Below are 13764 nucleotides of genomic sequence, written 5' to 3' on the forward strand. Positions count from 1 at the left end.
GATTTCTGAACTAAAAATTCATGACTAGTAGTCCCTCAATTCATCAAAATGTGCAGCTATGATCATTTTCGTCAACTCCGTTAGAACTTCTGTCAAAATAAGTCATCTGTCACATACATGAAGCTGAATCAAGGGGCAAACATGGAAAACCAAATGAAAAAAATTGTAGCAATAATCTCTCAACTTTAACCCAATTGGAGAAATGATCCCCCAATTTTAACCCAATTGGAGCAGTAATCCCTCAATTTTAACCCAATTATAGGAATGGTCATTCTAACATGAGTTATTTTGATGAAATTCTCATGGAGTTTACGAAAAGGATCATAGCTACACGTTTTGATGAGTTAAGAGACCAATGGTCATGAGTTTTTAATTGAGGGACCATTGCTCCAATTAAGTTAAAGTTGAGGGACCATTACTACATTTTTCTCTATGAATTAGTAGGAACTCTCTTACTCAAAAAATTTCGTGTTCAGGTCCAAAGGTTTGTGCTTATGATTAGAACCGTTCATATTATGAATAAAAATATTTTAAAACTAAAGTAGTTTAGTCAATTTATCGTAACAAATGCATAGATGATTCTTAATACATGAATTCTATTAATTTGTATTTATATAATTGGATGACTAAACAACCTTAGTTTAGAGCGACTTTTGTAGAGTGGTTTCTAATATGATGAGTTCTAATTATAAACTCAAAGTTCTATAAATCAACAATGAACAATTTTAAATAGAAACTTCTACATACCTGTGAGTAATCAAATATTATTCTTATTTATTAAGGGAATTGCTATTAGCACTTCAAAAATCTCATTCTACACTGCAAATTTTTTATATTTAGAAAGAAAAATACACTTATGAGGAATGTAGAATGAGATTTTTTAATTACCAATTTCCCTTTTTAAAACATAATTTCTTCCCCTTTTTTATCACAAGCCAGAAAACAGTCCTTATATATGACAACCGCCTCTACATGTCCTCTTGTACGCAACAATTCACAAATATAACATAAAACGCCTCTTCGATCGGTGACCGAAACCCTCTCGGCTACTTTCCTTTCTTCCTCCAAATTATCCTCTGTTTTTCTTCTCCGCCATGTCTTCTATGCTAGGCTCTCAAGGTTTGGTCCTGGCAACTGCCATGGCCGTCTCCAGCATGCTCGTCTTTCTTCATTTCTCCAGGCAAAAGAATTTCCCACCAACCCAACTTTCCCATCAGTCTCCGAACCAAATCCCTCTACGTTCTTGCTTGTATTCAGGTAATTGGGTTTCTCTTACTTCTTTACTTTTCCGGCGATATTCTAAGTACTCTAAACTAACGCGGCCGGCACACTGACCTGACCAACTGGCTCACGTTTTTCTTTCTTGTTTCTCTTTGCTCAGTAATTTTATTTTCTTATGGTTGTTGGGTTGTTTTGTTCAGGTGATAGGAAGAGGGAGAGGAAGAAGAAGAAAGTACATTTTGCTGAAAATATTGAGGAGGAGAAGCGAACTGGGGATGGAGAGGAGGAAGAAGAACCGATCAGTAGAGAGAAGAGCAAAGTCGAAACAAGTTGCAGAAACGAAATTCGACGAAAAATTCCGGCGAATCGAATCGCTTTGTACAATGGAATTCTCAAGAACCGCATGCAGAGGATGGAGTGTTCTTATTGAGTGCTCTGGAAATTTCTGGGGTTCTTGGTTTCTTGGCTACATAGAAGGAAAAAAGTCTTGGTCTTCTGTGGTTGTAAATTTGTTTTTGTCTTCTTTTTTTTTTTTTTTTCTTTTTTTTTCCTCAAAAAATGTGGTTGTAAATACTTTGAACTTTGTCCGATTAATTAAGAAAATCTGGGCAATGTTTTTTCTTCTACTTTCGACGCTGTTTGAATATAATTTCATGTTTCTGGTTTATTACGAAAATTACTTGCTTTTTCTTTTCCTTATTTAGTTTGAATTTTGAGATTCTTCGTAAAACTGTCATTTATCAGATAAATTAACTCGTTTACATACTCTAATTAATAATAATGTTCTAAAGAATTTAGAGATCTTTGCTATTTTTTTTTTGGTTGGAAGAGAGATTAAGAATCTAGAAAACCAACGAGTCCAAGACTTTGATCACACATGTTGATCTTTTTCTTTCGATTGTACACATGTAGATCTTAAACTAAAAGTGTCTAATATGGTTGGAAGAGAGATTATGCCTACTTTGTGATGAATCATAACTTATTTAGAAATACTTTAAAATGATTAAAAATGTTTTTAGTGAAAGGTTTTTTGGAACTAATAGTTAATAAACATGTAAGTGAATCCTAATAGTTTTTTTGGAAACCAAAACAATTTTTTTTAAAAAAAAAAAAAGTCATTTCAATAATTTTAAAAGCACTTTCAAACAAGTTCTAATAGTTGTTATATGTTATCAACAAGGAAAGGGGTCCTTTCTAGATGTCTTCCCATCAAATTCATTTAGTTCAGAATCTAGACCGTTGAAATTTGATCCAAAGACAATAAATATGAAACCTCTTTAAAAGTTATAATAATTGTAACTATTGAATTTTAACCCAAATCTCAAACTAGACGAATTTGATGAAAAAAAAATCTGAAAATGATCCATTTCCTATTAACAATACAAAAAATAACCCTCGAAATGAATCTTTTAAAGCCTAATGAGACATCTTTAACGGCATCTAGAAAATTCCTCAAAATGGGTATTTTATATTCTTTGTTGACTGAAAAGCGTTTGAATGAATGAGTAAAATATTCATCTTGGCTGCTGGAAATGCTTTAAAGGATAAAGAATTTTAAAATGTTATATTTAAGTCAAATGTATTTCTCACGATTCATTGAACTCCACTACTTTCAAGTCATGCCAAATATATTTAGAAAATTGTTATTAATATTTTAAAAATCTTATTTTATATTTCAAATTTTCTATAATTATAAAAAAAATACATTCATAAGAAGTGTAAAATAAAAATTTTAAAGTAGTAATAACAATTTTTTATATTTATATGATTCTTTTCTTTTCATTTATCTAACCAGCGTAAGCTTTTTTTTTCAAACAATTCAAATAATCTGTTTTAATTATTTCATTCAATGTTTTGGGAAAAGAGTTTGAGCTGACCAATGAGACTTGGGAGTTTCATTCCTAAGAATATCTTTAGTCGAATTCCTAAATAGGGACAATCACCGTATAAAATAGGTATAAAATAAATATAAGAACAAAATAAATTTTCAATGGATCGGAAAGTTAGTCTCTAAAATATACGGACTTACCGAATACATAGTGTATGTCCTCACATATAAGGATTGTATATGGACAATCTTGAGTTGAAAATGGGACCACAATCTTAATTGAAGATTTTAATGCTTTTAATTAATTAAAAAAAGATTAACATAAACAAAAAATGTGCACCTTGAGTAGAAAGTGGGGCTGACAATCTTGATTGAAAATTTTAATGCTTTTAATGTTTTTAATTTTAATGCTTTTAATTAATGAAAGAAAGGTTAACATAAACAAAAAATGTGAACCTAGTCAAATTATCACACAAAATCATAAAAACTTCAAATTTAGGGATTCTACTATATGGACTCTCCCATTGGAGGCAATATTTTTTTAGGGAAACAAAGATTCTCTTTAAGTCCTTAAATGAGTACTCAAAAGTGGTGATGGAAGCCCCTAATAGGGACTTCTATTGGAGATGCTATAAAGAACATAATCCACAAACCAAACGGGTTATAAATGTTTTTTCAAATGTACTGTAACCGGACACATCGACCTAGTGTCCCTATATATGAGGACTATGAAACTTCCAATGGGAGTCCTTAAAGTCGTCCTTACCACCGTATGTCTCTATATATGTAAGGGCTATATGACTTCCAATAGAGTGGAGCAGTTGTTCCTATAATATAGAGACTCGTCGCAGTATCCATAGAAATCCTCACATATAGAGACTCCATAGTGGGGCTCGAGGTTGATTTTGAGTAGAACAGATAGATGCGTTAGACATGGCCCCACATCACCTTATTCTTTTTTCTCTTTTTTTCAACCGATGGGAAAACGGTCTAGATAAATTTTTGGTTCTTTTTGTTCTTATTGTTTAGAACAATGGCCACAATACTCCAACTAAGTTGATAATGATTTTTTTTTTATCTTTTAGTCCCTATATTTAGGGATTATTCTATAAGGACCTCCGATTGGAGACAATATTCTTTTAAGGATCCGAATATTCCTTTAAAGTCTTTAAATGAGTCCTCAAAAGTGGTGATAGAGCCTCTAAAATAGAGACTCTCATTGGAGATACTCTAAATGCGTCCAAATCTCAAACATTTGTATGCTATATTTTCCTCTAATGACCCATGCTTATATTAGTTTCTACCTTTTTTTTTTTGGTTTTTTTAATCTCATATTCATTCCTAGTTTGTTGTTTGTGATATTCTAAGAGCATGTTTACTTATAAAGAATGGGTAACATTCACATTCTTGTGTTTACTGACGACCAAGGAAAGAAAAAAATAGTGCATTTGAGTATCTCATACCTTAAAAAGATCAAGGTATGAGATTATACTAAAGAAGTCGTGTCTATCTTGTATTCAATCATTAATATTCAGATTCTTCGATAGCCTACATTTTTCTCATAGAAAGTAAATATGACCTAAACATAACTGTGGACTCTGTCAGTAAATCTTAATGAACTTTGTTTTCAGTAGAAGTACAATTGATTTTGACCAGAACTAATCGTATTCAATTAGTACATCGATTTCATGTGAGGTTAAAACCCTGAACCGTGTGGATCCAAAACTTGAGTCGAATGGACCACCTCCCACGCTTGCATGATTGATTTCAAGTTCGAAATGAACCAAGAAAAAAAAGGGGAAAATTCCAAGTCGAAAGGAGGTGCCAAGTGCCAACTAGCTACCCAATTAGCTGCCCAACTAAGTTGACCAAATCAACTCAACTCCAGTTTGTTCGACAACAGCACTTCCCTCATTGCTTTTGTTTATTTTTGTGTAAGTGAAAGGGAAGGGAGTGGCTGGGAATGCTGAGCTTAATTACTATTTCTCTGATTAATGGACGTGTGGCAGGCAGAATGTGGGGTTGGTGCCTAAAGTTGGTATTCCTGGCCAATGAGGACCGCAGAAGGCAGGCCCGTCATCTCAATGTTGCATTAACAATTATCATGATCAGGTGTTGACCCACCCATTAATTTAACAACTTTTTGGTGAGAGATGCCAGATGGTTGTGATTTAGAAAACACAAAATATATTCTAGTTTTAAAAGTTGTTCTAATTAGCATTATTCTTTCTCATACACATTAGTCAATGAAATATCTAAACCTGGCTATAGTAAATACACCAAATAATGTTGATATTATTATACCAAAATTGTTCTAAACGGTGTGGAGGTTAAATTACATTGTAATCGTACAAATTGAGAGCATCTTCTAAGGATGGTAATTTTAACCGTTAAATCCGATAACCGTGAATAACCGGCCAAATGGATTTGATTTGAATATGAAAATTCGGGTATGGTATGGATATGGGGAAAAACCGTGAACTTTATTTGATTATGGATTTGGATATGGTTATAGGGGTTCCCAATCCGTATCCGTTTCCCGAATCCGACCTGAATATATATATATATATATATGTTATATATATATAATATAATATAATTTTATTCAATTTACCGAACCTTCCCTATACTAATTCATTATGCATGCATCAAACCCTGTACTATCTTTATTATACACCAAACATGATGTATGGGGCATACCAACAACCTCATCAATTCAATACTCTTATTGTTATACTCAACCAAATTAATTCATTGAATCATTTTATATATCAATTATCAAATATTACAAGTTTATCATATTCATCTCTCTTCAAGAGTCTCACTATTAAGAATTTGGTGCATGTTATCATGAACAACTTCAAATATATTGTTAGTTTTTTGTAATTGGATGTTGCTATTTAATGACGGAATTAGTATCTACTAAAATTTATAATGAGTCAATTGCATAAATATAATTTATATTTTTTTTTTTGACGAAGATGGATATAACCGATAACCGATTGAAAATCTGTTACCCGGTGGATATGATTATGGATAATTCCCGATGGTTAATTTGCAGTTATGGATATGGTTAATTTTCGTGGTTATGGAGATGGATATAATATGACAACCCGTTCCAAATTTTACATTTTTATTAATTTTAGAAGCATAAATTTATGAAAATGCCCTAGAGGCAAAGACTTTGACTTTCATTGATCATCGGTTAGAGTGATATATGACTTATTCTTTTAGCATATCCTCGTAGTACTTGTCACTACGAACGTATAAGCGAAAGCCGTTTGCGAGTCCGAATTATAACGGTATAATTACGGACGTTTGAAGTTGGTTATTTAAAGGTAGTTAAATTATTTGAACTCCCACCTTGTGGGAAGACTAACTAATCAGCCTTAAGTAAAGAGGAAAAGGGACCAATCAAATTAAAAGGGGTGGAGGACCAGTGAGAAATTAGAAAAAAGGAAGAAAAGGAAAAAAAAAAAAAAAAAAAAAAAAAAAAAGGGGAAAAGCTGGGAGCTTTTCCCGTGGGTTTCGTCTGTACACCTTCACGACCACCCATCTTCCAAGGTCGATTCCGGTCAACTCCAATGGAGTTTTTCGACGCCACCACCACCATCTTGAAGCTCTCATTCCCCTCTACAAAACTCTCCCAAGAACTACTTGATTAACCATGGTATGTGGCGGTTGGAGGCCACGAAAGTTGACGAAAATCAATAGTGCTCCGGCCACCCTTTTCGATTTTCCGGCAAATTGGCAAAGCGATGGCCGATGCCAACACTTGGGCTTTGTAGCCCATCATCCCAGGAGCAAAACCCAACCAACCTTGATCCCGTTGGACCACCGTAGATGACGAATCGACGTCGGGAAGTTTTAGGTACCCACCGGCTTTGTGGGCAAAATTGACCATTTTCCGTCCACTTTTGGACTTCGTGGCAGGCGACGATAGATCGTGATGTCTCGATGTGCGTGCAAGATAATCATAGCGTGGACTCCAGGTGAGTGGATCTTTTTCTTTCATAGGCATATAATTGATAGTTACACAAGCACTTCTATAGTGATCTATGCTTGTTACCTACAATTAATCATTGCGAACTACGAATGGCTTAATCCCTGTTTATGGTACGTAGGCAGTCTAACAAGACGTTAGATGCAGCCATATAATAAATGAGATTAAATAATTGAGACAATAGCCTTGTTTAGTGAATTGAGCATTGTGAGGGACATTGGTGGGAAGTGTGAGATTTAGCTTTATGATTTGGTGATTAAATGTTGATCATAAATCAATGCGTGAAGAATCAAGAAATTGAAGTAAGGAAAGGTAAGTAATGATAGTTAATGTAACTAGGGTCTAATTGGGCTTATCACTAATGATTACTCTCAAAAATAAATAGTTTGGGAGTAGGGTGTTATTGATTGTACATGTTACGCCGTATTATATATTTTGGGAATATCATGAAATGTTTGGGTTTAGATTGCATCATGGCATATTCATATGGATATTACCTGGACCTGACTATTGTGAATGCTTTGAAGTGCTATATGACGTCGCGGATGCCCAGGTAAGCTTCAGGTGAGTACATGTTGATGTTAGTGATGTTAGTAAGTATGATTGTGTTGAGATATATTATAGCTCATAAACTCATAAACCTGCATCCCCGGTGTTAGTGCTCCCGCCCGTGGCCAGGGCACAGTCCTTCACGTGATGTTCACCTCCTGCACCGTACGCTCACCTTGGATCCAAGGTAGGTGCACAGTCCTGTCGTACAGACCACTTTACGTAGTTCCAACTCGTAAGTCACTCGCGATTATTCGTACAGTCTTGACGTGATCGTAGCACTTGAGCATATTTATTTACACTCAGTCTTGTCATACAGACCACTTTAGGTGGTTCCGACTTGTGTGCAGGTATACTTATTGAGCTATTGGCTAGCATGATTGATAAGATACGAATAAGTCGTACAGGTCACTATAGGTGACTCTAACTTATATGCTAGCATGATTGATGAGATATGAATAAGTCGTACATGTGTCACTATAGGTGACTCCAACTTATATGGTAGCCATGATTGATGAGATATGAATAAGTCGTACAGGTCACTATAGGTGACTCCGACTTATATGTTAGCCATGATTGATGAGATATGAATAAGTTGTACATGTCACTATAGGTGACTCCGACTTATATGCTAGCCATGATTGATGAGATATGAATAAGTTGTACAGGTCACTATAGGTGACTCCTATTTATACTATAGGTGACTTCGACTTATATGTTAGCCATGATTGATGAGATATGAATAAGTTGTACATGTCACTATAGGTGACTCCGACTTATATGTTAGCCATGATTGATAAGATATGGATAAGTTGTACATGTCATATTAGATGACTTCGACTGATATATCATTTTGTATTGATTAAGTTCATTTGGCCTACTTATTAATGCATGGTAGAGTTGTTGGTAAACCGTGGTTTTGGCCATTTCTGAGTATGGTTTAGATATATGTATATATGTTGTATTGTCTTATGGAAAACGATACAGGTTTTACATTGAGGGGAATTACTTTTGGAGAGGTAATAACTTTGGGAAGCTTGGTTTTATTGCTCACTCACACTCTCTGTTTGGTGCCCTCCAGGTTTTAGCTGCTGAGTTTGTATCGACAAGGATCTGTGGCGAATCTTAGTATTGATGGATATTTATGAGAGTATGATTCTTACCCACACTCCTCTACCTTACTTATGCTCTGACATCGTGTGTGAAATGGGTTCACTCCCGCTCACAACGCACTCTGGTATTTAAAATTTTTAGGTTCAAATTATTCACATTTTTTCTACACTCTATCACATTTTATGGCTTCATCACCTTCCAGGTGTCAGCCAGCACAGCTCGATTCAGGGTCCAAGTGGACTTTCTGGGTCGGGGTGTGTCATATAATATTTCTGTCCCCAAACTGAACCGTTGCCATCCCCAACATCTTCAAAGGAGATGCTAAATTTAAAACGTCAAACGATATTTGATCACTTATGTGGCAATTTAACATTTTGTACAAATTTTTGCTCCACCCGATATGTTAAATAATAATGTCTTTATAAATTTTTCCATCTCTTTGTCGGATCCAATTATTGAAATGACCAATCAAATACTTGGAACACACAACATTTATTATATAATTGCATCACATTTATTAAAAATCATTAAATAAATGTGACAGTTGCTGTCAAATTTGACAACAGAAGGCTTTGTCTTCAATTGACTTAGCGCCACCGCCACGTAAGAAACTGAAGGCTCAATTGGAGAGAGTTTGTTGCCACTTTTTATTATTACAAGTTTATGTGATAGTTTTGACATTTCCTTTGAAGATGGTATAAGGTTACATAATTATCTAAACATTACATTTTTTTTAGAACAAACGATATTTTTACACTAAGGGGTGGGAAAGTAGGCTAAGCCTCATAATGAGCTAGCAATAATGTGGTTCAAATTCGCCTCTGGCGAGAATCAAACTTAAGACCTGTCACTCACAAGTGAAGATGAATACCATTAGACCATAGTACTAAATGACATCTTAACATTATATTTAATTACACCAAATGATGTTGGTAGTACTATACCCAAATTGCCATTTATGGTGTGGACGTTAAATTATATTGTTAATGTAGTATATTGTAGTTAGACGTTATTGCATTGCAGTTTAACGTTCAATTAAATGATACTGATACCTTACTTTTTATTAAGATACCGTAAACGGACTCTTCCTTAAATTACACTATGAAGTCGTTGTGTGCAAATCATCATGTATTTGGGAAATCTAGACGGGCTCGTTTGGTTGACAAAATAAGTTGCAAACTCTCATGCTCATTTCCAAGAGATTACATTACTAACTAGGAATGGATTTATAAAGAATGGACATTATTCCTATTCATGTGTTTGTTAATAATTAAATATTTGAAATAAATAAGTATGATTGTCATTTATGTATTTACTAAGAGCATCTTCAATGCTATTTAGGGACAATCACTATATAAAATTAGTATAAGACAAATATAGGAGCAAACTAAATCTTCAATGGATCGGAAAGTGAATCTTAAAGTATAGGAACTCACCGAATACTTGGTATATGTACCCATACATAGGGATAGATGACAAACTAAAATGGTGGAGCCCATTAGGCAATTTGAGTAGAAAAACTGGGATTTGGATCCTCTCCTAAGCTCAGCCTGCTGAGCCTTCTGAGCAAATCACACGGGCCGTTGGAATTTAATCCAATGGCTTCAATTATTATTACTTTTAGAGGAGCTCCTTGTTTGACACGCCCCGATCGAAATCAAGGCGTGATGGTCGTCACACGAAAGTGACATAGTCATGTGCACAGTGCGGAAGCAATAATAATATAAAAATGTGAATAAATAAAAATCAAACTAAATAGAGCACTAAATAAGATAAGGTGCAAAACGAAATAAGTGTGAATTCACAACCAAAGCATAAGTAACCTAAGCGTAGTCCAGCAGGACAAATACTAATTATACAACACCCAAAGGTGACCATACAATGGTGATAATCTGTCAGAACTGCCGTGGATTCCTCGTAAGCCACCAAAAAGTAGTCCTAACTAGAACCTGGAGGGGTGCAAAATAGAAAGTGTAAGTAGGCAAAAACAAAGCATTTCAAAACCATTTCAATTATCAAAGATTGTAACACCTCGCCGTAAAACTTGTATAATTTCTCAGAAAATAGAATACATATCTATACCACAACCATGCTCAGAATAACAAAATTCACAAATATGCCATGTCGAATATCTCAGCATAAAAATATGTAAGCCAGGTGATATAAATCAATGCAAATGATATGTCAGCCGGAGTCACCTAACGTGACCTGTATGGCTGAATCTAGAGCTCATCCATCTAGGCGGAGTCACCTAACGTGACTTGTACGGCTCAAATACACATCTCAACAAAAATACCTGCACACGAGTCGGAACCACCTAAAGTGGTTTGTACGATAGGATTGGGTGTAAATAAGTACGCTTAAGTGCTACGATCACGTGAAGACCATGTGAATAATTGCGGGTCACCTACGAGTCGGAACCACCTATAGTGGTCTGTAAGACAGGACTGTGCACCTGACTTGGATCCAAGATGAGCGTATGGTACGGGAGTTGAACATCACGTGAAGAACTGTGCCCTAACTCTGGGCGAGAGCACTAACACAGGGGTGCAGGTTTATGAGCTCTCAACACATCTCACATAATCATCAATTCACATAAACAATCTACAACTCACATGGTACTTACCTGAGCGTCCACCACATTAAATCACAATATGCACATATCTTACAAATTCATAAACTAAGCATAAATCAATAGGCATGGCATTTCAAACATAATTTCATTTAAATCGATTTTTTGGGAAAAATCTCAAGTGTATAGGTATATACGGAAAACCAAAAGCCCACTCATTGGTATTGGAAGGGTCGTAGCCCCCAAGCTTCGATTGACTGCGCTCGTCCTGAGGATATGTCACACCTATATGCGAAACAACTATATAAACGTTAATTTAAAGCACAAAAACGAAACTAGCTAATAACTTCTCAAACATTGCTCAAATGAGGTGTTTAAATATACCAACGTGATCTACTCAACACCACAAAGATCCCCATATTTTTAGAAAAAATTTCCGACCACCCACATGCCGCCACGTGTCGGCCAAGGCACGGCCATACGCGCCCCTACGCACAGCCAACCCTAACGGAACAGTTAACGACAGTTAGGAATATTCCGTTAAAACCTTAACAGAAGTTAATGGTGTTACCTGATGCTGTTAGAATATTCTGTCAACTCTGACGGAATATTTGTCTCCTTCTCCGGCGAGCCTTGCCAGTCGCCGCCGTTCGCCGTCGCCTAAAACTCGAATTTTCACCGGTTTCTGGAAAAACTTTAAAACTTCATATCTCTTCCATTTCTCAACCAAATTCCATGAAATTTGTCTCAAATTAAAGCTTACAACGAGAAGAACAAAATCATACCACTTTTAGGACTTAAATCCAACGGAATCTCGTCGGAAAAACCCACGATAATCCGGCTACTATTACAACTTGATGAACTTAAGCTTCCCGACGTCCAAAACACTTCAAAATTACTCTTCGAGCTTCGTGAAAACGTCCTAAAGCTTCCTAGAACCTTAAAACTCACTGAAAATTCCACGATCATGACGGCATGAACAGTGTACCAAATCAGGAATTCTTGGTTCTCGGGTTTTTGAAGGCTTCACATCCAACCAAGGGTATGGATGAGTTCCTAGGCCTGCTAGGAGTCCAAAACCAACCTTCAAAGCTTCGATCCGTGCAAGAAATGATTGGTCCCAGGTTTGTCTGTACAACTAAATGGAATTTGTAGAAAATTCGAAAGGGAGAAGAAAGAAGGTACACGGGTTAAGGGTGGGTGTGTGTATGTGTGTGTTCCAGTTTGCAACCAACCAAAAACAAGAAAACAAACCTAAGTCTAAGTTCCTAATTGGTTCCAAAATATTAGGGACTTAACATATTGGTCCACAACCAAAACTTAAACCACACAACGCCACAAACGTCCAAGGGCAATTTAGTCTTTTCACACCATTGATAAAAATAATTCGGGACGGGCTGTCACACTATTTATAGTCGTTGGATCAAAATCCAATGGCTCATGTGATTTGCTCATGAGGCTTAGTAGGTTGAGCTCAGGAGAGCATCCAATTCCAAAAAACTGGCCCACCAACTTGAGTGTTGTGTTGTTGTGCAGCAAGAATTTCACTTGCCAGGGACGCGCGAGTGCTGTTGGAGTCACAAGATAGCTGCAAGCATGGGTCCCAGCACATATGGGTTTTTTTTTCTTCTTTTCAACCGTTTTCAAATGAAGGGTCAAGATTCAAAGAGCAAAAAAGAAAAGCAAAGGAGGTGGATGAAGGTAGAGCAAAAAATAAAAGCCAAGGAGGTGGATGAAGGTAGCGAAGTAGCCAAACAAATAAGAGAATTTTAATTATGTTTTTTTGTGAAGAAAAAATTTGGTGTCAAAGTTGAATTTTTTTGGTCGAAATGTTCACTAAAATATTTTATGACAACGTAATGTGAAATAAATTAAAAAAAGGTTAACACAAACAAAATGTTTGCACCCAATCAACATTTTGCACCTAATCAAATTATCACATAAAATCGTAAAAACTTCAAATTTAGAGATTATACTATAAGGACTCACCCATTGGAGGCAATATTCCTTTAGGGACACAAAGATTTCCCTTAAGTCTCTACATGAGTTCTCATATGTGGTGGTTGGAGTCCCTAAATAGGAATTAATGTGCGAAGGCGGCCAATATATAAACCATATATAGTAAAACCTTCATAAATGAATGTTCAATAAAATAATAATACAGTTAAATAATAGAATCTTCTAGTCCCAACTCGGGCCAATGCACCAAGATAACAACCTCACTAAATGCATAAGATAATAATTTTTCCAAAATACTTTAAGGTCCAATGAGTGTATAAAATAATAACTGATGAAATACTTAAAAGAAATAACACATAAAATTCATAATACTATGTTTAAGAATTTTTACTTAACAACTTCTATTTTCTCATTTCAGATTTTTCTCAAAATATGCTTCGGTTTTTTGTTTTGTTTTGTTTTGTTTTGTTTTTTTTTTTTTTTTTGTTTTTTTTTTTTTCGTAACACAAATATGCTTCA

General features: G+C 35.3%; 1 protein-coding gene across 1 annotated transcript; it reads left to right on the plus strand.

The window, feature by feature from the left end:
• The first annotated feature begins 951 nt into the window (after nt 1–951).
• On the plus strand, nt 952–1897 carry LOC103955264. Its single transcript, XM_009367141.3, has 2 exons — nt 952–1257; nt 1422–1897. The coding sequence occupies exons 1-2, from the start codon at nt 1095–1097 to the stop codon at nt 1649–1651; spliced, it is 393 nt and encodes a 130-aa protein (XP_009365416.2). The 5' UTR covers nt 952–1094; the 3' UTR covers nt 1652–1897.
• Nucleotides 1898–13764: the final 11867 nt, after the last annotated feature.

The sequence above is a fragment of a genome, unplaced genomic scaffold (genome assembly GCF_019419815.1).
Source record: "Pyrus x bretschneideri cultivar Hongxiangsu unplaced genomic scaffold, Pyrus_bretschneideri_v1 Contig20, whole genome shotgun sequence".
Classification (NCBI taxonomy): domain Eukaryota; kingdom Viridiplantae; phylum Streptophyta; class Magnoliopsida; order Rosales; family Rosaceae; genus Pyrus; species Pyrus x bretschneideri.

Coding starts and splice junctions, on each gene's coding strand:
- LOC103955264 (XM_009367141.3), top strand. CDS start 1,095: ATGTCTTCTATGCTAGGCTCTCAAGGTTTGGTCCTGGCAACTGCCATG. Junction 1,258..1,421: donor ACGTTCTTGCTTGTATTCAG/GTAATTGGGTTT, acceptor TGTTTTGTTCAG/GTGATAGGAAGAGGGAGAGG.